Source organism: Harmonia axyridis, chromosome 1 (assembly GCF_914767665.1).
Source record: "Harmonia axyridis chromosome 1, icHarAxyr1.1, whole genome shotgun sequence".
In the NCBI taxonomy this organism is placed as follows: Eukaryota; Metazoa; Arthropoda; class Insecta; order Coleoptera; family Coccinellidae; genus Harmonia; species Harmonia axyridis.
Window position 1 is genome coordinate 82778213 of NC_059501.1, and position 27814 is coordinate 82806026.

The window sequence follows — 27814 nt, forward strand, 5'->3', positions numbered from 1 at the left end:
ATAATTAATAACTCAAAAACCGTTGAAGATAGGGATGGAAAAGTAAGAGTGAATAGATTTAATATTTTATGAAGCATCATAAAAAAAATAGAAATACCGTATGTCCTATTCAAAATAACAAAGTTGTTGCCAAATTGTGGTACATCCGGCAACACTGGAAATGTGAAATTATTTTAAAAATGTACCTAACATGGCCAAATATCTATCCACAAAATTTGAAATTTTTACCATCAATAGTTTCCATAATAATCTAATAGGCCACTCACCTTGGGACACCCGATATACTCTTGATATCGAATATTCTTCTTTCTTGGAATGTTATTCCACGAAATTCTTCTTCGTGTGTTATTTCATCTGGATAATAGGACAAAGTATTCACAGATTTCTTATGTGAAGCTGAAAAATTGAATCAATGACATGAAGTCGCGAGCTTTCGAGCGTTTGCTGATTCAAGCACAAATTGTACTTTAGGAGGCCAAAAACCGAATATAGGGTTAAGGGTTTCATGCACCAATTGCATCTTAGGTATACGGAGTATCAAAGGGTGCAATTGGGGCATCAATGAACGAGTGCTCGAAAGCCCATGACTTCGCGTCAGTGCTTTTCGCATTTCTTTCAATATTATGCTTTAATTTTCTATGATTATGACAACGCATTCTGTACACAATTTTGAACGAAGCAAGAAATTGTTTTTCTGTAGAAAAATGAGGAAAGCTCTGACGTGAAGTCAGCAACCAAATCGGCCAATGTGAGAGCTGACTTCGAACATGATAGACATCTTTGCAAATTATTTAGGGTAGATTGTAAAGAAAAAGTAGGGAAAAGAATCCACAATCCCAGTTCTTGAAAAAAATACCATCAAAATATACACAGATTGTTCCAAAACCACGATGGGCTAGAGTATTCAGAACAAGCAGCTATCGCTAGGTCGCTGTCTGAATGTCTTTCAGGCAGAAATACCTGCAAATAAAAAGAAGTGTAGAAATTAACCTACCAAAAAACTATCAGAAATGTGATATAGCGATACATTCTGATAGTCAGGCTGCAATCAAAGGACTAAGCTCACATTTCGCTGATTCTAAAATGGTATTGGAGTGCCGAAGAAAACTCAATGAGATAGGTAAGAATAACAAGGTTTTTTCAATCTGGATTCCCAGCACTCAGGAATTAGAGGGAATGATGCGGCCAACGCACTTGCGAGAAAATCAGTACAAACTCCTTTCATCGGCCCGGAACCTTTCTGTGGCGAAGACGAATGTACCTACAAAAAAGTTCCAGGAGAAGGAAGAAACCGAAAGAAAAATACTCTGGTGGAATCTTCCTGGTTTGGATCACTCCAAAAAGTTTCTTCGAAACTTTGACTCTACGAGATCCAAGGAGTATTTGGTTCTTAGTAAAAATATGCTACACCTCCTCACTGAATTCCTCACAGCCTTAGGAAACACCTCATGAGAATGGGTCTAACAGAAAATGACAAGTGACAATATGGGGAGGAGGAAGAAACTTCGGATCACGTGGTAACGGAATGCCTTGCCATCGCTAGCCAACGCAAAACCCTTCTTTGGACACAAAACTTGTAAAAGTGAGGAATTAGCCTTTCTAAGCCATGGAGTTCATTAAAACTCTGGAACTGGAAGGCAAGCTGTAAATCACGTTATGGAGAGAATACTTCTTATGGGGGGCACAATGGACCATTAGGTCGCAGTGAAACAGAACCTTCTCAATTTAATCTCAATTTTGATAAAGAAAGTCAAGTTTTATCAGAGTTTCGAAAAATTTCATTTGAACTCTGGAACTGGAAAGCAAGCTGTAGATCACCTAATAATGAGAGTATCTCTGAGGAGTCACAACAGATCATGAGGATGCAGTGGAAATCTAAATCTAATGATGGCTCTTCACGTGACACTAATTCCTTTCCAAAACTGTTCAGGTCAGCTAACAATTATGACCATGATATTCTTCTTTTTCTTCTGTACATATACACAACAACGAATTGCTCTTAGGATTATTGCATTCCAGATTTTGATAAAAACTAACCTTTCATTCGCAAAATGTCAGACCTATTTTATACATACAAACACCTACACAAACAAGCCTAACCACACTAATCTCAAATCAGTAAACACAACAAAATGAACAATATCAAAACAATGTAAGTACATTCATACACATCATAGTTCATCTACCGGCCGCCAGGTTGCAGCCGCCTACTATTGACTAACAAATCATCGCTTTGTAGCCCGTTCAATATTCCGTCGACGTCAAACAGAATTCCGTCGATTAGGTAATTGGATCCTGGCCGGATGTCATCGGTGCCGCAGGGATAGTGCGACAAATATTTGGACAATATGGATGAAAACTACTTACTGGTCGAAATCCGGATAGATCCGGATGTTAAATGAGGCGAAACTTGTTCGGCAGGGTCAATTTGTTTGTGCAAACACATCAGCCGGTCCATATAAATTTCCATGTGAGCTAGGCCGTTGAGCGATCTGGCGGGATGCGCTATTGAACGGTGCATTAGGGTATCAGATCTTCACGCCGATTGCAGTGTAACGGTATTCAATTTGTGGAGATTCGGAGGTGGTTGGAGATTGATGGTAAAACAAGGTTTGATTCACTTGTTGAAGATTTCTTATGATGTGGTATTGAATTCAAGTTCGATCAAATGTCTGAGTTATCAGTTTTACTGAAATGTTTGCTCAACGATCTCCTTAAAACCACATTAATTGAATATGTATCTATAGCTTGTATAGTCAAATGAAAAAGATCTAGAACGAGAAAACCTATTTTCTTCAATAGTTAAGTAACTCACATCGAGAGAGCTCTCTTTACAAGCCAGAAGATGGTCACAAAAACGTGGAAGTTAAAACCTTAACTGACGAACTGGATCTACAAATCCATGAGAGCTAAGCGACTCTCATTTGGTGGCCAAAAGTGAGAAAATTAATCCTGGAAAAACTAGAACGAACAGCGTGTCTGCTTATCACAGTAGCTTCAATCATTTGTCGAACAGTTGACTTGCAAATCATCTTGGATTTGCCTTCTCCAGATATATTTCTGGAAATTAAGGCAGCCAGATGACACTCAGGGTGGCAAAGAAGCGTGAACTATAAACTGCTACTTAGGGCGCCTCCGCATTCTGAATGAGGTAGTTATAATAGTGGATTTCTACCCTTCGGTGTTCCACGCAGAAACCCTTGTCATAAGAGAGTGCGTTACGCTCTGTACGAGGCGCAACCACCAAAGAGCAAAAATATACAAAGCTTTCGACAGCAAAGCAGCCCTGCTAGTGCCTGACTCTCCACAAGTTAAGTCAAAGTTGAATGGGAATGTGAAACGTCCCTTAATGTATTCAGAGAAAGAAACCGGATCAACCTTATTTGGGGGCCTGGCCACTCCGAAATACCTGGCTATGAAACGGCTGACCAACTGTTCGGAGAAAGGAGTTAGAGCCATTTTGTGGTTTTCCAGCCAGTCATCAAGCGATGGCAGTCAAGAAGAATAATTGGAAACAAAAGATGAAGCTTGCGTTCTGGCGGACAATCAATGGTCAGATACAAGCCAAGTCACTACTCTCCTACTCGACGAGATAGACTAAAAGAGTTACCTCTCTCAGTAAACAAGAACTGGGGAAACTGACCTGCGAGGTATCATCTGAAACATAGAAAAGCGTCTGAGGACACATGACATTGAAACAGCCAAGCACTTGCTATGCGAATGTGAAGTTGTTCACCGGAAAAAGATACAACACCTTGTCTCTTGGTTTTTGAAGCCCGAACAAATGATGAATGTAGCTCCCAGAGAGGTAATAACATTCATTTGGATATCACCTGCAGGCTAGTAAACAGCACAAGAAAGCACAATAGATCTCTAGGTCAAGGTGCTTGCGAGGTCAGATGATCTTTCGCCCCTCCTGTTAACTAATCTAATCTAACTGACATCTGCTTTCTGTTGACATACATTATTCACTAAGAACTGAATAGGATGAACTACTCGACCAACTTGTTACTGGACTCAACCTTTGAGTCGTTAATGAAGAAGATTAAAAAGTTATTGGACACTTCGACCCCAGTTTCTACCTTCTCCATCCAGAAGAACTCGATACCTGAAGATATCAAGAGCTCAGAACTGTAGTGTCAGAAAGAGCTAAAGCAGATTTCCCTGCTATATACGCCCTCAGGAAACGATGTTGTCAGGGGTTCTGGCAGAAAAAGTTAGGTTCTTTCACTTTGCACCAATTGTTACAGAAAGTTTGTGCACTCAAGTAGAATTCGTTTTTGTTCAAGTCTTTTTTTCTCTGGTTACTTGAAATCTTAGCTTATCTTTATCAGGTCTCAAACTGTCATACTCCAAATAATAACAATTCTTGCGTCAAGTTCCAACAGCAGAAACAGCTACAGCTGATTACCAATCAATTCTGAACAGAAATTTACAAGATATCACTCAGTTATACAAACGACCGCATATCAACGTCCGATCAGGATATACACACAGACCTACATCATTCATCGCGATAGCGTAACCAATTCGTCACATACAGAAATTACTTCCGTTAGGTATTGATGTCCCAAATCCACCGTACTCATCCCTGTATATCGACGGGGAGGAGTAACAGCACCACGTGACACGGCTTATTGACTTGAATTATTAATTTCGGATTCCGCATTGTCGAGATGTCCGACATGTCTCCTGACTTCCAAACCCCGATGGACCGTCACAGGGGTGATTATCAATTCGGATCACATCGGAACGTTTTGGGATGAAAATTTGTTGGCGGAATATTTATGACGTCACGATGCGGTTCCCGATTTCCTGTTTTGGCTGGAAGTTGAGGCTTTGGAAATGTGGATACTGCACAGGTTTGGTTATTGAGATAACATCAAGGGGAGTTTTAGGTGCGGCGATTGAATTGGTGGTTTCGAAATGTGTACTTGGAGTTTCTGTACATTGATTTTGGAGTTTCTCTTGCGTCAAAGCAAAGAGCAATATTTATGGAGCGGTCGATTTCCGAACCAACCATAAATTCTTTCAGAACTTTCACCCGAACAGTTTTTTCTCGTGCATAGGAAAGATATCGGAAGCGGTAATTCTAGAAAGATTGAAGGCAATAACGGATGAAAAAAAGATAATACAGCTGGAATAGTTCGGTTTCCAAAGCCAATACTCAACAAGTGTAACAAGTGCTCCAAGTAGAGGAAAAAATCACGGACGAATTTAATCGCAAACGTTATTTTGTTTGGCGATGAAGCGCACTTCTGGTTGAATGGCTACCTCAACAAACGAAAGTGCCACATTTGAAGTGAAGCTAATCCTCAAGTGTATGTCGAAACACCGTTACATCCAGAAAAACTGACTATTTGGTGCGCTTCATGGGCTGGTGGAACAGCCTGTACTTCTTCAAAAACGATGATGACCAGAACGTTCCAGTCAATGATGATCGGTATAGAGCCATGATTACTAACTTTTTCATTCCTGAATTGAACAACCATGACGTCCAGGAGCTGTGGTTCCAACAAGACGGCGCAACATGTTACACAGCTCGTGCCACAATCGATTTATTGAAAGACACGTTTGGTGACCTCCTAATTTCACGTTTTGGACCTGTGAATTGGCCTCCAAGATCTTATATTTAACACCGCTAGACTACTTTCTGTGGAACTATGTAAAGTCATTGGTCTATTCGGATAAGCCACAAACCCTTGACCATTTGGAAGACAACATTCGCCATGTTATTGCCGATATACGGCCACAAATGTTGGAAAAAGTCATCGAAAATTGGACGTCCAGATTGGACTATATCCGAGCCAGCCGTGGCGGTCATATGCCAGAAATCATATTTAAAATGTAATGCCACAAGATTATCTTGCGGATAAATAAAATTCATGTCAATCGAATAATCCATCGTTGTTTTATTGCAATTTTAAGTTCTATAGCTCTAAAAAAAACGCCCTTCATATACAGATAATCCTCAATAATCCCAACATATATTCATAATAATCATGACACCACTTCCACGAGCCTCCAACCGTCTTCCCTCCAAATCTACCCAACACAAAACAGCTGCACCGACCCCTAGGACCCATTGTACCCCAAATGAAAACCCCAGGATACCACATCCGCTTCAACGTTTCGTGAATTCGCTACAGTCAGCGTGCGGTCAGAATGCAAATGTGCGTCCCTCCGGTGGCTGAGGCCGAATTGTCTAAGAATGGTTTTTGATGTTCCATATTCTGCGTAAATATTTATTTGATGTTTTTTTCCGGGTCGGATTGTTCTATATGCTAATACGTCGAAGCGGTCCCTGTTGGAATATTACCGGATATTCGGGGTAGAATTGGGGGGTTGTAGAGGATTTAGTTTTCGGGTCACGTCGGTGAAGAGAGCAAGAGGGTTGGAGTACATCGATAACATCATCAATAGAATATTGACGGAAAACAGCTTGGTGAGAATGATAGGCATTGGAATTGATTGTTTGAGTATTAGTCGTATCTTCAGCAATCGAGCTTACTGAGTAATACTAAGGGGTTAACTTTCACGTGAACTTGAAGTCTATTGTGTCTGCATCAGATGAATTGATGCAAGATCTGCAGCTAACCTTCCAGTTCCAGAGTTCTAATGAAGTATCTCGGATGGCTTCAAGGAGGTTACCTACTCACTCCAACAAACTTCTCATCAATAAGCATATTTGCGTTGGCTTGCAATGTCAAGGCACTTGCTTTCTCACTCGTAATCTGCACTCGATAGTTTCTGATAACCATTTTGCTAATTATATGCTTCCTGAGGCAGCAATGCCACCTGAAGAATCTAGTGAAAACGTGGAGCCTGTTCTAACTGTAAACCAGATCTTTTCGGATCTTGCAGTGATCCATAACTAGAAGCCAACGTGCTTAGAAGTTACTTCCATGGTATTTGATTATTCTGGTTAAGATTCTTTCGTCGTGTCTCTATGAAAAGATTATTATTATTTATTATTATTTTATTACAGAATATTACAAGCCACCAATTAATGAGCTAATTTATGCTTTGAAAAGCTTGCTTTGCACTTTTTTTATATCTGGAGTTAACTCAATGTCTAAAGTAATTATAGTGCTAAGTATTTAGCTTGAAAAATCAGTTGGGATTGACAACTCTAATATTGTCATTTAATGTCGTAATAGCTCTTAAAAACAAAAAAATTTATATGATCTTAAAGTGAATCGACATTTTCAGGATCGATAGCTGACTGGGTGATAGCTGAAATTAAGCTAAATTCAGTAATAACATTGTTATTTTTTCAGGTTATAGCTGACAGAAAGAAGATAATCCAGAATTCCAAAGGAGTTGAAGAACTGAGTGAAGAAGACATGCTTCTTGGTAAGAAGAGAAGACTGGCCTTCTTGGATCTATTGTTGCAGCAAAACATGGAGAAGAATGAATGGACCGATACTGAATTGAGGGAGGAAGTTGACACCTTCATGTTTGCTGTGAGTCAATTCATCTTTTGAAATTTTGCAATGAAAATAATGAATGAAACAGAGTCCATAGAAATAAGAAGTTTTACGTCCATGACTTGAAATGGTATAATTTTTCCGAATGACTAAAATGACTGCAGTGAATGAATTACTTTCAAGTCAAAGGTAGGCTCTTGAGTCATTTTATAGCTCATAACGCCCTAGATATCTCATGAATTATTACTTCACTGATACAAGCGAGTTAGGCATCTAGTGACTGAAGCTGCAAATCGCAATAAACGAAGATGCTTCATCAAAAATTGCACTGAGATTGAATACCATCTCACGTAACGTCATTATATCCTGCAGCACTTCAGTCTCCATTTCATCCTCTAACATACTCATCTAAAGAAACGGAATCCATCTCGAATCTAATCAGAACAGTCTGAAAAGAATCTGATGAAGCGAAACTTTAATAAAAAGCTGTTCATATCACGTGACATGAGATGAAGGGGTCCAGCAAAGATTCTACGACAAACTGTAACAAACAGGGGTAGATGATATATGAGACATTCCGAGGACTAGGACACTAAATCAAAGAAAATAGAGATGTGGTTCATTTATTTTCATGAGGCAAAGAGTTCTTGCGGTTTCCGATGAAGAATTAATGACCTCATTTCTGTAACAGTGGCGTCAGAATGACATGGGGGTTGCCATTCCGGTTTGTTATTTTCGATGGGAATGTTTTTCAGAGCTTTCCAGAAAAATATTTTCGTTTAATGTTGCTAAATTTACCATTCCACATCAAAATTGAATTATTTCTGATTGAGTTAATTTACTTCTCCTGCATGAGATGAGATATTTTGAGGGTAAGAAAAATTGAATACAAAGTTTACTAAAAGTATACTGATAAAGAAACTGCAACTACCAAAAGGAGCTATTCAAATTAATTTTTTTTTTTGCTAAAACAGATAGTAAAGCAAGGAGTATATGATTGATTTTGGAGAAAAAATCGTGAAGGTTTTTTCATATAAACAATTTTTGTTATTCAAATATTTTAATCCCTCTTTGCAAGTTTTTTGAATTTTAGAACAAACCAGCTGTTCGAAGAAATCCAAAGTCAATTTTTAGTTGTTGTTGAAATACCTGAAGCACGTGTACGCGGAATTTATCGGCAGCTAAGTAAATTTGAAAGAGGTACGTACGCTAGCCGTACGAACAGAATTCCAACTACTGTTATGAGATAGAGTAGCCATCGGACGTCGAAGGGCACAAATGAAGTTCAAGATCGACGTCTAAGACTTATGACCATTAGAGACCGTTTTGCGAAAACTCTTTGGATGATGAGTGGTTAGGAGAACAAGGCCATCCTGGAACTGGCCAAATGGTTTACCGCCAGATAAGGTATTTCGGACTGCAGCATTATCGACCCTATCTCCTCTGACGGTTGAGCATCGCCGGCAACGATTACAGTGGTGCAGAGAACGTCAACATTGGAATGTAGAATAGTATCAGGTCGTCCTTTCTGATGAATCTCGATTCTGCTTGGGTGTACTTGATGGCTGAAAAAGAGTTAGATGACGTCGGGGAGAAAGACGTGTACCTCAGTTTGATGTTGACCGTCATGTAGACCGGACAGTGGGGGTTATGTTATGGGATGCTATTGCAGAAGCAAGAAGGTCACCTTCAGTCTTTATTCGAGGTAACATGATAGCGCTGCGTTACCTTCAAGAAATAGAGAAGCCATATGTTCTCCTTCACTTAACCGATCGAGAATCTAATATTTCAGCAAGATAATGCCCGACTTCATGTTGCCAGAATTAGTTTAAACTTTTTCGAAGTGACTCATGTGAATCTTTTGCCATGGCCGCCCAGATCCCCCGATCTTTTGCCCATAGAGCATGTTTGGAACATCATGGGTAGAAGGCTTGGAAATTTACCCCAGCCCTCACGGACTCTGGGGACATGAAGTACATCTACCTTGTATAGTGTCCCTCAATAAGAATTAGATCATCTTATTACATCAATGCCAAGACGTCTTGGGGTGTGTATAAATAATCGCGGAGGGCAAACATATTATCATTAAAAAATTCATTAAAAAACATTGTAAGCTCTTCGTTTTTTTCTCCATATTTCAATCATTTACTCCTTGCTATACTATCTATGTTTTCCAAAAACAAAAAATTTTAATTCAATCAGCTTCTTCTAGAATCTTGTCAGTAAATGATTCATTATTATTCATCAATAACATAATCGGACTAGCAGTATCTAGGCTGAAAGTCAACGCCACGTTTGAAGTCCCTGAGTTGTACCGCCGAATAACGCAACCTTTGCACTTAAGTTTCTAAAGATTACCTGTTCACGGGCAGCTGATAGCTGAATTCACACTGTCAGATAAATTCAGTTGACTAGAGGTGAAACTACCAGGCTTTTAGAAGTTTTAGAAATTGTGTCAGTAAAAGATAAATTATTATCATTCAATAATGCCAAAATCAGACTAGCAGAATCTAAGGTGAAAGTTGACGCATACCACGTTGAAGTCCCTGAATTGAAACATCGAATAACGCAACCCTAGGGATTATCTATTTACGCGCAGCTGACAGCTGATTCACACTTACAGATACATTAAGTTAACTAGAGGTGAAAGTACCGGACTTTTAGAAGTTCCAGAATTGTTTCAGTCGCCGAAGGATAATAATTGCTAAATTAATCATCTTTCCCTGCAATTCTAGTTGAATCTATATTCAAACGATGCCCCCTAATTTAATTCCCCATTCCAAGCATTACACCGATCGCTACCAAACTGCACCAGATCTCCCTCTCTTCCCCTTCTCTTCCAACAAGGCAGAACGGAAGACCGTTTTCAGATTCACCGTTCACAGGATACTCAACGACCTCCGACCTCCCCGATTCACGTTTAAACTTAGCACAATACACACCGTTCGAACATTGTCTGAAGATAGGTCTTGCACCGTCCGTGAATTATGGCTAGCAGATCCCGGGGAACTCCGTTCATTAATTATAGTTTCGCATTCAGAACGGGTTAGGATCCGATTTTGGGCCGGGAGAGGGCGCTTTTTCCTAGGCTCGACCCTTGCGGAAATATTACTTCATCATCACTATTTTGGGAGAGGGATAATTGCCGCGCGGAGGTTGCCGACAACGAGTAGCGTCGGTAATCCTATTAATTTCGTTCATTCACGAATTACACGATACCCGGTAATTTGTCATTCCGATCACAATGGACCTCATCAGGACGGGTTCATCCGGGGTTTTCTTTGGATTTGGGGTTGATGAATCGAGGTTGATATTGGTGGGAGGAGTTGGATGGTCATTTCGATGTTCCGGGGGAGCTGTGCTTGATTGGATGTAGCGACAAGAATCTGTGAGGATCGGTAATCTCATATTTTTGGAATAGAATATACTTGAATATACAGGGTGTCTCATTTGAAAGTTTCCACCCTCAATAACCAACAACGAATAAGAATTTGTGAAAACACTCAGACAGGTCGATCAGTGAAATTCAGGCACAGAATATTCTTGTCAGGCTTTCTTGCACTTCGGGATATTTATTCATAGCATTAAAAGCTATCTTACGTCTACCTCTCCCAAACAATAACTCCAATACTCGAGGTTATATATTAACTGACAAACAAACCACCCAGCTAGAGCTTTTTATTTATTATTTTTTTTGGTAAAACATAGATGGTACAGCAAGGAGTAAATTATTGAATATGGAGACAAAAATTTTGAAGATTTTTTCATGTGAACAATTTTTGTAACTTAAATATTGTAGTCGTTTTTTGCAAGTTTTTTTAAACCAGCTATTCGAGGAGATCCAAAGTCGATGTTTGGTTGTTGTTAAAATCCCTAGAGCACTTGTACGCGGAATTCATCGCCATATAAATGAATTTGGAAGAGGTCGAATTACTGGTCTACGGGCGACGGGGTTGTCATTTCGAGAAATCCAACAACTGTTATGAGATGTTGTCAAGCGTGGTTTGATAATGCCCAAAATCGAAGAATAGTAGGCACTGGACGTCGAAGGGGCACAAATGATGTTCAAGATCCTCGTCTAAGACTTATGGCCAATAGAGACCGATTAAGGACAACTCGATCTATGACCGATGAGTGGTTGGGAGAACAAGGCCATACTGTAGCTGTCCGAATGGTTTACCGCCGGATAAGTTTTTTTAGTCAGCAGCATTATCGACCCCATCTTGTGTTACCTTATGACGGTTGAGCATGACCGGCATCGATTACAGTGTTGCAGAAAACGTCAACATTGGAATGTGGCATGGCATCAGATCGTCTTTTCTGATGAATCTCGATTCTCCTTGAGATGTGCACCAAAGGAGAATCAAGAATCGATGGCCCAAGAAGGGTTAAACGACGTCGAGGAGGAAGAAGTGAACCTCAGTTTGATTTAGAGCGTCATTTACACCTGATAGTAGGCGTTATGGTGTGGAGTGCTATCGCACCCGCTAGTAGGTCACCTTCTCCCTTACCTTAACCGGCTCGAGAATTCCTCAAGAAGTAATAGACCTCATGTTGCCAGAGTTAGTTTAAACCTTTTCGAAGCGATCCATGTGAATCTTCTGCCATAGCCACCCAGATCCCCCGATCTTTCGCCCATAGAGCATGTTTGGCACATCATGGGTAGAAGGCTTGGACATTTACCTCAACCCCCACGGACTTTGGCAGCTCTGAGATATGAAGTACAGGTAGCTTGGGATAGTAGCCCTCAAGAAGAAATAGACCATCTCATTGCATCAATGCCGAAACGTGTTAGGGAGTGTATGGATAATCGCGGTGGACAAACGTTATCAACAAATTCATTGAAAAGAATTGTAAAGCCTTCAATTTCATCTCCAAATTTCAATCATCCATTTCTTGTTATTCAAAATTTGATAGCTCCCTCTGGGTGTTGCAGTTTCTTCGTCAGTTAGTATATTTACAAGCCCTGTCTCTTCGAGTTTTTGCTACATCCAACCCTCTAACACTCAATATTCAATACAACGAATAAAATATAAGAACACAAAACAGCAACCTTTCCGTCTACCATCGGCGCGTTATAAAAAAAAATTTATTGGCCCAAAACCCTGTTTTGTTGGGGTCGAATCATCACGGCGTCTCCATGGAAAGCCAGGTCCATAAATCTCCGACGGGGCCAGAGTTCAAATTCATACATTCAATCCCGCAGAACGGAAAAAGCCACGAGCTACATCCAGATTCAATTCGCTCACTCCATCCTGAATTTGTATCTGTCTCTTGGAGTTGCGAAGTCGATTCTTGTCAGGCTTTGTTCCAAGTAAATTGATTCAAGTTGGAAACTGCGCCTTCCGAAAAAGTTTACGGTTCTATCTAGACGCCCGGGAAGTCTTCTCTCCGCCCCTCTGGCCTCTCTGGCCCCTACACATCTTTTTTTTTTCTTCCGACAAAGGAATTTGTTCCATGTTGGGTTCAATTAAAATCTCCAATTGATGGGATTTGGGTGGGAGATGGAAATTTGGTGGACTTTGGGGGGAGATTTCGAGAATTGAGTTGGTGGTTTTGTTTGTTCTGCATTTTATATTGATGGGAAGAGGTTGTTTATGGAATGGAATTGGAGGAAGTAGGATTTTCTCTGAGGGGAAAAACGGAGAATAATTACTTTGGCTTTGAATACTCATTTTTTATAAATGGCCAAGGAATTTTTTTCTTCCCTCAGCTGCAGAATTGTGGTCACCTTAGTCTTCATATTTTTGGTCATTGACAAGAAATATTTGAACATTTTTTACCCAGACAGACTCCTATGGTCTTGAGTTATTTTTCTATAACTAATGTTGAAGAAGTCTCAGAATTAGTGGTCCATAATTCTTCACCTTATTCTTCGATCAAAAATATTTTTCTTTTGAATATCCCTTGATGGAGCAACAGCTCTTGTAACCCCTATGCCTCTAAGGTGGAGGTATGCCTCTTGTAACCTAGAATACCTAGAAGCTTTAGTACTTTTATGAACAAAACATCAAAATTTCAATCAGGTGCGTTTCAAATTGGGGCCTTCAAAGTTAGGTTAGGTTAGATCTTCCAAAAAGGTTTACGGTTCTATCTGGACGCCCGGGAAGTCTTCCTTTTGTCCCTCTGGACTCTCCGGCCCCTACACATCTTTTTTTTTCTGCCGACAAAAGAATTTGTTATGTTGGGTTCAATTGAAATCTCCAATTGATGGGATTTGGGTGGGAGATGGAAATTTGGTGGACTTTGGGGGGAGATTTCGAGAATTGAGTTGGTGGTTTTGTTTGTTCTGCATTTTATATTGATGGGAAGAGGTTGTTTATGGAATGGAATTGGAGGAAGTAGGATTTTCTCTGAGGGGAAAAACGGAGAATAATTACTTTGGATCTGAATGCTCATACTTTATAAATGGCCATGAAAATGTTTTACAATTTTTACCCAGACAGACTCCTATCGTCTTGAGTTATTTTTCTGTAACTAATGTTAAGGATGTCTCAGAATCAGTGGTCCATAATTCTTCACCTTATTCTTCGATCAAAAATATTTTTCTTTTAAATATCTCTTGATGGAGCAATAGCTCTTGTAACCCCCATCCCTCTAAGGTGGAGGTATGCCTCTTGTCACCCAGAATACCTAGAAGCTTTAGTACTTCTATGCACAAAACTACAAAATTTCAATCAGGTGCGTTTCAAATTGGGACCTTCGTGATTAGGTTAGGTTAGATCTTCCGAAAAGGTTTACGGTTTTATCTACACGCCCAGGAAGTCTTCTCTCCGCCCCTCTGGCCTCTCTGGCCCCTACACATCTTTTTTTTTTTCTTCCGACAAAGGAATTTGTTCCATGTTGGGTTCAATTAAAATCTTCAATTGATGGGATTTGGGTGGGAGATGGAAATTTGGTGGACTTTGGGGGGAGATTTCGAGAATTGAGTTGGTGGTTTTGTTTGTTCTGCATTTTATATTGATGGGAAGAGGTTGTTTATGGAATGGAATTGAGGAAGTGGGATTTTCTCGGAGGGGAAAAACGGAGAATAATCACTTTGGTTCTGAATGCTCATACTTTATAAATGTCCAAGGAAATTTTTTCTTCCCTCAGCTGCAGAATTGTGGTCACTTTAGTCTTCATATTTTTGGTCATTGAGAAAAAATATTTGAACATTTTTTACCCAGACAGACTCCTATCGTCTTGAGTTATTTTTCTATAAATAATGTTGAGGATGTCTCAGAATTAGGGGTCTATAATTCTTCACCTTATTCTTCGATCAAAAATATTTTTCTTTCAACTATCTCTTGATGGAGCAACAGCTCTTGTAACCTCCATCCCTCTAAGGTGGAGGTATGTCTCTTGTAACCTAGAATACCTAGAAGCTTCAATACTTCTGTGAACAAAACATCAAAATTTCAATCAGGTGCCTTTCACATTGGGGCCTTCAAGATTAGGTTAGGTAAGATCTTCCGAAAAGGTTTATGGTTCTATCTAGAGGCCCGGGAAGTCTTCTCTCCGCCCCTCTGGCCTCTCCGGCCCCTACACATCTTTTTTTTTTCTTCCGACAAAGGAATTTGTTCCATGTTGGGTTCAATTAAAATCTCCAATTGATGGGATTTGGGTGGGAGATGGAAATTTGGTGGACTTTGGGGGGAGATTTCGAGAATTGAGTTGGTGGTTTTGTTTGTTCTGCATTTTATATTGATGGGAAGAGGTTGTTTATGGAATGGAATTTGAGAAAGAAGGATTTTCTCAAAGCGGAAAAACGGAGAATAATTACTTTGGATCGGAATGCTCATTCTTTATAAATGGCCAAGGAAATTTTGTCCTCCCTCAGCAGCAGAATTGTGGTCACATTAGTCTTCATATTTTGGGTCATTGAGAAAAAATATTTCAACATTTTTTACCCAGACAGCCTCCTTTCGTCTTGAGTTATTTTTCTATAACTAATGTTAAGGATGTCTCAGAATTAATGGTCCATAATTCTCCACCTTATTCTTCGATCAAAAATATTTTTCTTTTAAATATCTCTTGATGGAGCAATAGCTCTTGTAACCCCCATCCCTCTAAGGTGGAGGTATGCCTCTTGTCACCCAGAATACCTAGAAGCTTTAGTACTTCTATGCACAAAACTACAAAATTTCAATCAGGTGCGTTTCAAATTGGGGCCTTCAAGATTAGGTTAGGCTAGATCTTCCAAAAAAGTTTACGGTTCTATCTGGACGCCCGGGAACTCTTCCTTCTGTCCCTCTGGACTCTCCGGCCCCTACACATCTTTTTTTTTTCTTCCGACAAAGGAATTTGTTCCATGTTGGGTTCAATTAAAATCTCCAATTGATGGGATTTGGGTGGGAGATGGAAATTTGGTGGACTTTGGGGGGAGATTTCGAGAATTGAGTTGGTGGTTTTGTTTGTTCTGCATTTTATATTGATGGGAAGAGGTTGTTTATGGAATGGAATTTGAGGAAGCAGGATTTTCTCTGAGGGGGAAAAACGGTGAATAATTACTTTGGATTTGAATGCTCATACTTTATAAATGGCCAAGGAATTTTTTTCTTCCCTCAGCTACAGAATTGTGGTCATTTCAGTCTTCATATTCTTGGTCATTGAGAAAATCATTCGAACCTTTTTCACACAAACAGAATCCTGTCGTCTTGAGTTATTTTTCTATTACTAGAGTGTCTCAGATTCAGTGCTCCACAATTCTTCACCTTATTCTTCGATCACAAATATTGATTCTTTCAAATGTCTCTTATGGAGCAACAGATCTTGAGAAGTAACCCCCCTATGGTAGAGGTATGCTTTCAAGGTTATATTTCACAAAAACATTTTAGTACCTCCGTATGAGATTTTAAATCTGTTTTTCCCGAATATTGTGAAGAAATTATTGATTTGTTTTGCTGTACTGAACTTTTCAAATATGTTGAGTCCAAATCAAAAAATAATGGTATGAAAACGTTAGTTTGAAGTTTAGCCTGAAAGATCCCAGTTCAAGTCAAACCTCATTGAAATTTTCTCCTGAATCGGTTTTTAGTAGAAGAGTCAGACAAATTAACAACAATTACGGAAATCACTTGAACAACTAATGATTCAAACTACTGTAGTTGATCTCACGACTTAAATATATATATATATAATCTGTATCCCATTTGATACCTTTCGGTGTATGGGTTTCATTATCTACATTTTCCAACTTAACAATAACTTAAGAATAATTCTAATTTGATTCAATGAATTTCTTCCATTCTGTCCTATTTGATGTCATCATCTCAGCTTCCCTGACGCTTTTCCCTCTTTTCTTTATTTCCTCCTCTACCATATCCTCCCATGTTTGTTGCGGTCTCCCCCTTTTTGCCTTTTTGTCGACTTTTGCCTCCCATATTTGTTTGATTGGTCTCTCCTCCTCCATACGATGTAAGTGTCCCCACCATCCCAACTGCCTCTCACCCACAAACCTTTCCAATGATTTTATCCCCAATTCACCTCTTATGTCGTCATTTCTCCTTCTGTCCATCCTTGTAACCCCCTTCACTCCTCTCAAAAATTTCATTTCTACTGCCTGTAGTTTACTCCTCATTCTCCTTGTTGTGTTCCAAGTTTCACATCCATACGACAGAACAGGTCTGAATATCGACTTAAACACGGTCATTTTAGTTTTCTCTTCGACTTCAGTTCTTCTTAGGAATTTCCTATTAATTGTGTGGTATAATCTGCCGGCTTTTTCAATTCTCTCGTTAATCTCCCTGTCTTGGCTTCCCGTATTTTCTATGTTCACTCCTAAATATCTGAAACATTTCACCTTTTCAACTTCCTCTCCCTCAATTTCCAATCTCCAATCATCCTCCCGTTCATCGTTCACTTCCATCACTTTTGTCTTTCTTCTATTTATTTCCATCCCATATTTTCTCAGTATTCCATTCCATATATCCAAATTTCCCTGTATACTCCTCCTTGTTCCCGCCATCAATACGATGTCATCCGCAAAGGCACATTCTGATATTACAACTCTTCTTAAGTTCTTAAAACCAATTGTAAGCTTCTCTGTTCTCTCCTTTGCTTCTCTGATTATCTCATCCAAAAACAGTATAAACAATGTCGGACTCAGCACTCCACCCTGCCTCAGTCCCTCCTTTGTCTCAAATAACTCCGACTTCATATTTCTGACAATAACACAGTTCAAGCTTTCACAATAAATACTTTTAATAGACTCCACCAAATTTCTGTTTATCCCTCTTGTTTTCAATATATCCCACATTTTCGATCTACTAACCCTGTCAAAAGCTTTCACCAGATCTATAAATACAAAATAAGCCTTTCTTCCACTTCTTTTCATCTTATGAATGGTCTGTTTCAGAGTGAAAATGTGGTCTTGTACACTTCTCCCTCTCATAAACCCACTCTGAGCTTTATCTAGTGTGTCCTCTGTGCTTATTTTTAGTCTACTCTCCAATATCGCTTCGTATACTTTGAGAGCTGTACATAGCAAGTTTATACCTCTATAATTATCACATTTCTTTCTGTCCCCATTCTTGTAAGCTGGTACTATCATCGCCATTTTCCAATCTTGTGGTATTTCTTTCGAATTCCATGCTTTCTGACATATTTCCCTGAATACATTTATACCTTTTTCTCCCATGTTCTTCATCATTTCCGGTGTAATTCTATCGTATCCTGCAGCTTTTCCATTCTTGACTCTTCTGAGAGCTACCTTAACCTCTTCAATGCTTATCAAGTCTTCCCCGTCGTCCTCCCATCGCTTATCTTTTTTTTGTGTATCTTCTTTTTTGACTTCATTTCCCTTCAGTAATTCAATGAAGTGTTCCTTCCATCTTTCCATTATTTCCTTCTCTCCCACAAGCAATCTGTTTCTTTTACACTTGATCGATGTATTGTCAACCTTCTCCCCCTTCCTCATATTTTTCATGACTCTGTAAAAAAGCTTTCTATTTTCCGTGTAATTTTTCTCCATTCTCTCTCCAAAATCTCTCCATGTTTTCTCCTTTTCTTCCAATGTTACTTGCTTAACTCTCTTCCTTTGTTCTTTATATTTCCGATAATTACATGCATTTCTATTCTTTAGATATTCCTTCCACAATATTTTCTTCATTTTGATTTGTCTCTTCAAGTTGTCACTCCACCAGGCTGTGCCCCTTCTGTTTCTCCCAATTTTAACACTACCACACACTCTTTTTGCTGATTCCATTAGTATATTCTTGAACCTTCCCCATACTTCCTCCACTCCCTCCTCAACTCCTATTTCCACCCTAGTCATATTCTCTTCTACATCTTTCCTGTATTCTTCTGCTACACTCATTTCTCTCAGTTTATAGCTTTTTATATTTTCATATCCTTCATTAAGTTGCCAATGTTCGACCTTCTCTTTTCCTTCACTCATTATCTTTGCTACAAGCATATAATGGTCACTTCCTATTTCCGCTCCCCTGTGCACTCTTACATCTGCGATGTCCCTTCTATTATCTCTTTCTACTAAGAAGTAATCTATTATTGATCTATCGTCAACGTTATGTCCATGCCTTGTGTACCTATGTACATCTTTATGCTCAAAGAATGTATTCGAAACTATCATATTATTCATCCTGCAGTACTCTATAAGTCTTTCTCCGTTGTTCGTTTTCTTTGTTTCTCCATATTTACCGACGATCCCATCTCTTCCTCCTCCTATTCCAACCCTGCTATTAAAATCTCCACACACCACGATTTTTCCCCTGCATTCCTCTGTTACCATGTTCAATTCTTCCCAAAATTTGTTCTTATCCTCCACCTTTGCGTCTTCATTTGGTCCATATGCTACTATTATGTTCCACAACTCGGATTTTTCTCTCCTCAGACGTACCTTCAATAGTCTCTCCGAATATACCTGCCAGTGTTCCACATATTTTCTCCAATTCTTGTCAATTATGCATCCCACGCCTGCCGCTCCATGTTGTTCATATTTCACTCCTCCGTAAATCATTAAATGATCACCCCTCATCACTTGCTCTCCTATTCCTTTCTTCTTTGTTTCTGTCACCGTTAATATTTTTATCTGATACCTCTCCAATTCCTGTATTAGCTCGTCCTCTCTGCCTTTTATACCTCTCACATTCCAGGTTGCCAACTTCCAGTTATCTCTCCCTTTTTTCTCTTTTACTTCTCTAGTTTCTTTACTCATTTCTTCCATTTGTGTTTTCCTATACTCATATTCCTTTCCTCGCTTTGTCTCCATCTTAATAATCAGCCGTCCTTTATCTATCCCTATTGGTTTTTTGAACTCTGACCCAGGTCAGATTTCTTCAGAACTTCTTGTTCCTTTACACCTTGTTCTCTTTCATCCCATACAAAAACCTTCTCTTCTATGAACAATTTTCTGTATCCAACCCTCACATTCTTCCCTCTTTTCTTCTCCTCCTTGCTTATTTCCACAATCTGATTTTGTATCTTCCTCTCCTTCGCTGTCAGATCGTTATCAATAAAGATATCTTTTCCCTTTAACATTTGTTTCTTTCTCATTATATTCTGTTTCTGTTCCCAGCTTTCAACTTCAGCAACTATCATTTCATTTTCCTTTCCTCGATTTATTTTGTATGCCTTAGCTATGTTTACCTTTATCTTCAGCTCCTCATTGATGAATTTTTCGATCTTTTCCCTTTCATTTCCATCACTTGTTTTTAATTTTTTCACAACTATATTATTCTTCCTTTTCATTCTTTCTTCTCGGTCTACTTTATCCTCCAAATTCCTTATTCTACTTTCTAGTTCTCTCTTTTCATTTTCCCACTGACTTTCCCTAACCTGCATTTCCTTCCTCAATTTATTCATCTCTAATTTTACTTCCTCCGTATTTCTTCGCATCTCCAATTTCATCTGCTCCATCATATTCTCAAACATTGCCTTCAAACTCTCGACTTCCATATCTTTTCCCTTATTTTTGATATTGGGTGACCTTATTACCTTTTTTGACTTTGCGAAAATATCTTCCTCTTCTTCTTCACTTCTACTTCTTTTGAAATCGCCCTTGTTCATTAGAGAGTTACAACACTCTCTTCAGAATTCACAAATCTCGTTCCGCTACCTCTGTGCGTCGAGAGCACGGTTGCGCCGCCGCCGGTCCCCTACTCGATTCAGGTCCCGACCCGATACTCTCGCTAGCGCTTCAGTTGCAGAAAACCTATGATTTCAATCTCTGTTATTGTTTAGTTTATTTTAACCTCAATCTTTTAAGTCTATATTTTCCTTCTTTATATTCTTACTATGAAATATCTCATCAACTGCCTTTATCACCACCTGAGAATTCCACCTTTCTCTCACTTCTCCACACAAGTCTTTTCAAATTTACTCACTTTTCCACTAATTATCGCTTTCTTGACACGACCGTACTTATCGGTTTGGCGCCAAGAATCGACTTAAATAATATAATAAAAACATAATCTAACCTAATGTAATTAGTATAAAATACACGTACTTGTTGTGAAATAAGAAAAAAAAAAAGAGTTTCTATCATCTTAGGTTCTATAGGATTCCTTCTCTGCTTAAGAAGGCTTGGATCATTCCTATCCACAAAAAAGGTGCTATAATGACATCAGTAATTACCGTTCCGTTTCCTCACTGAATTATTCATCTAAAATGATCGATAGAATAGTTTTTGACCAGATATACTTTAATAAATCTTCATCCATTACGAACTGACTTCATGGTTTCTGAGAGGGCGGCATATGATCTTGTGAGCTTAGTGTACAGTTGTTTGGAAGATGGACTTTTTGTGATGGGATTATTATTCGATTTCTGAAGTCTACTTCGTAGTCAATCAATTGTTCTAATTGCGTTTCAGGGGCGTTTTCAATGAATGGATTCAAAGTTTTATAACCAATCAATCAATGGTTGTCCGCTCGAGTTGGACAACATAGCTTAGCTAAGTAACCTGAAAAAAGAGGGTGTACTTCAGGGCTCGGTCTTGTGACTCTTATTCTCTTTCATTTTTATTGATGACTGACCTGAATATATCAAGACCCATTTATTTGTTTCTTTGAATAATTAGCTAGTAATATTCGCAGATGATCTCACTAGTTTACTATTTCACTGTGTTTAACCACCTCAACGATAAGGTTGTTCTATGGGGTTATCCTTTATTAAATTCATTGAATTTTTTACAGCACAGACGAAGATGATATGAATAATTTTCAACTTAAAACCTATGGAATCCTTTCTATCCACATATCTATTCTGAGTTGCCTGTTGTTCATATGTATTAACTTCAAGTTACTCAATAATAGTTATATAAATAAGACATAAAAAACCATCTATACTCCAAAACACCCTGATTAAGACTTCGAGTACGAGGGATTCAACAAGGATTAAATCAGAATTTCAATACTCCTGCAGTATTTTCACAGCAAGAATATATATTTTTAATTTATTATCTAATAGTGAAAGGTTATCTTATAATTTTCATTCAATTCTATTCTGTTTGATTGCTTATAAAATTTTATTTGTTTAATTTTGAATGATTTAAAAATTATTACTTTTATTGAAACTTCATATTTTCTTTTTCAGGGACACGACACAACGACCTCGTCAGTCCTCTGGAACCTATTCGTACTAGGAAATTACCCCGAAATTCAGGTAGGTGGAAATTCTCAGACTGTAACAAAACGTCGAATTCTAAGTCAGATTTATATGCGGCTATGTGCATCTCAATGAATAAATTATCTTGTTCATTATAAATTGAGCCCCAGCAATTACAATCCCCACCATCGTTCGCAGTTTCCAATCCGAGAGGGTGAAAGGGTTGGTAGAGGGGGAGAGGGGGTTGGTTATTCCAGTTCTTGCGATCTCGTAAGCGCCTTAAAGTTCTCGCATTCCCACTCTGTATCAAATTCCGTAATAATTCTCCCATGAGCCGGCAAGTTTGGAAGTACCCGGTCGGATCTGGGGGGTCCTTCTTAATGAAAAAAGAAAAATCCACGTGAATTTTTGCCGTTATGAGAAAATATCAGGGGATTAATATGAACGGAGTGGACTCGTTTGATGTTAACGTCGTTAGGTTGGTAAGACAGAAATTTGATAGGAACGTCAGGGTTTTCAGGAAACTTTTTTTAATAACATCGGTGGTCTTTCGTGTTTTTACCAGAGTTTTGAGGTGGGTGTGGAGCTTAAAACGTTATTTCTTCCTCATCAGTGATTCACGCTGAAATTTTGGTTAGTTAGGAATGTACTGACGTGCAGCAGGAAGATTTTTAGCTCAAATTGCAACTTTTTTTTGAATTTGACTTTATTCGTCAATACGCTCTATTAGGGATGACGTCACACACCGCTATTTTAGTTCTCCTGTCAGTGTTTGGAATCCAAACAAATAAATTGTCATTCAAATTAGTACGTTGTCGTTGAAGACTAATTTTTGAAGCTCGATACTAACGAGCAAAAAAACAGCACTGGAGGTGCCATTTCGAGACTTTTTGAGTAGCTTGGAATACTCTTGAGATTGCTTGAATTTATTCCTCACATGCAAGTTTTATTTTTTAATTAGCATATATTCAAAATTTTTTCATATTTCAGGAAAGAGTTTACGAAGAGATAGATTCGGTATTCCATGGTGAAGAAAGACCAATAATGCCTGAGGATATTGCAAAAATGCAGTATATGGAGAGAGTAATGAAAGAGACTTTGAGGATATACAGTGTTGTACCATACATAATGAGACGTTTGGAGGAAGACACAGAAATTGGTAATTAGTCTAGTTTCTCATTTCCCATTTAATTATGAGAGAATATTGAATGCTATCAAAATGAAAAATTCATAGATTCAATGTGTATTGAATTACAACATGATAGCGCTGCGTTACCTTCAAGAAATAGTGGTGCCATATGTTCTCCCTTACCTTAACCGGCTCGAGAATCCAAAATTTCATCAAGATAATGCCGGACTTTATGTTGCCAGAGTTAGTTTAAGCTTTTTCGAAGCGACCCATATGGATCTTTTTCCATGGCCACCCAGATCCCCCGATCTTTCGCCCATAGACCATATTTAGGACATCATGGGTAGAAGGTTTCGAAATTTACCCCAGTCCCCACAGACTTTGACGGCTCTAAGACATGAAGATAGCTTGGGATGATATCCCTCAAGAAGAAATAGACCATCTTATTGCATCAATGCCGATACGTGTTGGGGAGTGTATAGATAATCACGGTGGACAAACACATAATTAACAAATTTATTGGGGAAAATGGTAAACCCTTCGTTTTTTTCCTTCAAATTTCAATCATAAACTGTTTGCTATACTATCTATGTTTTACCAAAAACAATTTAAAATTTAAACAGCTCCTTCTCGGTGTTGCAGTTTCTTTGTCAGTTAGTATATAAATTGTAGATAAATCATATCCCCAGTGAAGATCGAATTAAGATACGTTAAAATGAATTACAGTTTCTGAAGATATTTTTAAAACAGTGTTCAGCACAAAAAAGATGCAAAGGGTAGGCTCACTTCGAATTCAATTTATAAGAAATATAGGAAAACAGGGAGAGATGCCACACCTTCTGAAAAATTCGCCGGAAATCTACTGTCTTGAACTGATCGTGGTCCTAAAATCATAAATAAATCTTTGGTTATTGATCTTTTATATTATAACATCAACATGAAAAAAACTCAAACATTTTTCTAAAATAAAATAAAATACAAAATTTTGATTTTGGCAATCTCTCCCGCATCCCATGGGTGAGACGACGCATTGGGTTTGGGAAAGATTGCTCAAGGGACTCAATATAACTTTTTGGCAATTGTTTCATTTCCACAGGACATATAGTAGTTTTTAAAGGATTTGCACGTGTCATAAAGCCACCTGCGTCACTCCACGTACTGAGTTCATTCCACTGTAGATTTGTTATTTTCGTAGCACTCCAAGTAAACTAAGCATTCATTTTCGTCAAAAGTTTCTTCGTCTATGGAATCATTTTCCATTGCAACATTTACTTCAGAGGAAGAACTTACCAAACGTCGTTTTACACGTTTTATTCTAGCAAGGTTGTTTGTCATCAACTTCTTGGGTATATTTTTTCTGATGTGCAGACAAAAGCTCAAAATATTTTTGTACCCTTCTTTGTTCAAACCTTCAGCTCGGTACATGGATAAATCTTTGGCCTTTCAAATGCTCAAAGTGGAATTTCTTCTTGAAAATAGTGTAAAACGTCGGTATTTTGGGTCTGAAAATAAAAAACTATTATGCGTCATCTGTGTCCCGAAATATCATGCGTCCATCTATCCCAAAACCCATGGGATAGATGACGCACCTGTTTATGTTACAAGAAATTAGATAGAGTTAGCTTAGTGAATATAGCTTTTATAATAACCCAACTTCAAACTGAATTCGTCAGAACGTCGACTTTTAGCATATTTCTAATTAATAGTGGATCACCTTGCAATCTTTTTAGGTACTTATCAATTATATATCACCAAATATCTTGTAAGTATATCTCACTTTCAACATGATTTTTTTCGAACAGCAAGAGTAAACCGTCTGTATGCACCTGCCTTGGTCAACTGGCGCTGTGTGTCCCAAAAACGCGAATTATCGAATTGAATCATCTCTCCCTGTTTTACCCTATGTGTAGATAATCGAATGTTTACTGATATCACTCGAGTGAAGACCCAAATAATCAATGACCATTGAACGTTATCACCCAAAATTAAATTAGTCCCAACGTATTCGCAACAAGCATGTTCCAAGACGTCTAATAGTCGGAACACCCAACAACAAACTTCGGCCATTCCCTCAAGTCCAGATTGCCGGGTCCCTTTGTTAATTAAATCAGATTATCTGTTGCCTCTCACAACAGAACATTACATCTGATACTGAGGCGCAAAAACCTCCTCTTGCGGTGTTGTACATGCGATCTGAGCACGATGGTGCTCAGCACTGCAATAGTTGTAACGAAGGCCACTCTGTTAATCAGCCATATCTTCATTACAGAGGGAACGATAATACCAGCCGGTGTTTGCGTGGCCATCCACATTACCAACGTCCACAAGGACCCAGAGCAGTTTCCAGATCCCTTCCGCTTCGATCCTGATCGCTTTTTGCCGGAAAACGTTGCCAAGAGGAACCCCTATGCTCATATTCCGTTCAGTGCAGGGCCCAGAAACTGCATTGGTAAGTTTTCATTCATTCAACTCTATGACTAAACTCCAATTCGGTGGTTGGGGTCATAGAGAACGTTTTTGTTGTTTTTAGGTTGGCATCCATGATTATCTGTCATCAGTGACAGTTGCCTATAAATCATTTGTAGTGTCGGTCAATGTGCTCAGAGAAAACTGTATATTTGGTTCGTTATTGATGGTTACTACTCTCGAAGATGCCAACCTAAGAATATAAAATATTCTATATTATTTTTACTGGTTACTGGTCGATTGATTATCTTTCCATTTTATTTCATCTTAACTATACTGCATAATAAAGAGCTGAATCTATTAGGTGTACAACTTTGCTTCCGCCGTTCTGCAATGGCTGTAGCGGTAAATGGTAGTCGAAAAATAGATCGTATATGTCATACAATAAGCTTAAATATTTGTAAACATAACACCATCGAAATATTAGTCGATTTTTGTGTGCATCATAAAGTTATTCTCAATTAAGCATGTCAGCTTGCAAGCCAAATTCTCGTCATTTGCGGAAGGCTTAAATTTTCTGCTTCAATATGAAGAAATATGCGGCTGAGGCTCATCGAATGCTATGAAATACCTATGGTGAGGCCGCTATTCGTGAAAAAACGTGCCGAAAGTGGTCTAAACTCTTCAAGAACGATGATTTTGACCTCGAAGTCCAGTATGGCGATAGAAGAGAGAAGGTTTTCGAAGATGCAGAATTGGAGGCATTTCTTGATCAAAACTCTCTTGTCAAACGCAAAAAGAATTGGCAGGATCATTGGGAGTGACTCAACCAACCATTTCAAAACACCTGAGAGTCATGGAAATTATTCAGAAACAAAGAAATTGGTTGCCGTACGAGTTGAAGCCGAGAGATATTGAACGCCGTTTGTTTGCTTGTTAGCACCTGCTTGCAAGGCAAAAACGGAAAGGATTTTTGCAACGTATTGTGACTGAAGACGAAAAGTAGGTGAATAACGAATATCTCAAGCGCAGAAAATCATGGGGATCTCCCGGCCATGCTTTCACGTCGACGCCCAAACCTAATATTCACAGTTCCATGGTCATGCTCAGTATTTGGTGGGACCAGCTCGGCGTAGTGTATTATGAATTATTAAAACCGACTGAAACAATCACCTGTGATCGTTATCAAATTCAATTGATGTGTTTGAGCCGAGCATTGAAAGACAAACGGATGCAATACAATGTGAAAGTGGTCAAGACATACTTGGAGACATGCTTGGAAATGGGAAGTCCTACCCCAGTCGCCGTAATCTTCAGACGTTGCTCCCTCGGACTATCACTAGTTCCGATCGATGGCACACGCCCTGGCTGACCAGCTTTTCCGGTCTTGACCAGGTTTTTTTAACGTGGAAGTCGTACGATGCTCGAAAGATGGGAGAAAGTAGTGACCAGCAATGGACAATACTTTGAATCATAAATGTATTACCAGTCTTTCACAAAAAACCTTGAATTTCGGGAAAAAAACGGCGGAAGCAGATTTGTACGGCTATGTTCAATTTTTTTTTAAACGACTCGATATTTGTAATTTTTCAAACTATTTCGAACAGTTGAAATTTTTGCCAAAACTTCTGAGACATACATTATTCTTCAAATACATATGGCTTATAGCAGTTGAATTATTATGATCTAATTGAGGATAACAATATGAATGACTCTGAAATTATGAAAAGATTGCTTCAACATTGTTTAGAATTTTCGTAAAATTGATCATGCATCACTTCCAGCATCTCCCTAAATTAGATTCTCAATGCTATTATTCGTAAGAATGAAATCAACCAATTAATTAAATTGAATTTTCAGGTCAGAAATTCGCCATCAGAAACACAAAAACCATGCTGACGGCAATCTTGAGAAAGTACAAAATAAAATCCAAGCTCAAACCAGAAGATATGAAATTCTACGGGGATATAATCCTTAAGCCACAAGAAGGAATATTTATATCCCTGGAGCCCAGAAATTAGTTTTAAGTGTTCATTTAATTTATGGTGTAATGTTGTCATACTGGCTGTTAATAAATAATCTAGTCAATCTGAGTTTTAATCACTGGTTAGTTGATACTACTCCAATCTGTTCATGGTTTCCTAAACGATATTTCATTGGGGTAGGTAAAAGGTTCAACCTTGAAGGTAGGTACTTAAGATTATTATTATAAGGGAAATTTACGATGTAGGTAGACATATTATTCTCATGCGTGACACGAAATGGATCAGATAAGTAATAAGCAATTCGTGTAAACTTCAAG

General features: G+C 38.6%; 1 protein-coding gene across 1 annotated transcript in view; it reads left to right on the plus strand.

Annotated features, from left to right (window-relative positions):
- Positions 1-27600, plus strand: part of LOC123683404 (cytochrome P450 4C1-like) — a 39303-nt gene extending 11703 nt beyond the window's left edge. The window contains exons 8-12 of the mRNA XM_045622425.1: positions 7281-7466; positions 21966-22034; positions 22968-23136; positions 25376-25555; positions 27373-27600. Coding sequence (XP_045478381.1) covers positions 7281-7466; positions 21966-22034; positions 22968-23136; positions 25376-25555; positions 27373-27533 — 765 coding nt within the window. The 3' untranslated portion in view covers positions 27534-27600. The remainder of the gene's footprint in view (positions 1-7280; positions 7467-21965; positions 22035-22967; positions 23137-25375; positions 25556-27372) is intronic.
- The last annotated feature ends 214 nt before the right edge of the window (positions 27601-27814 follow it).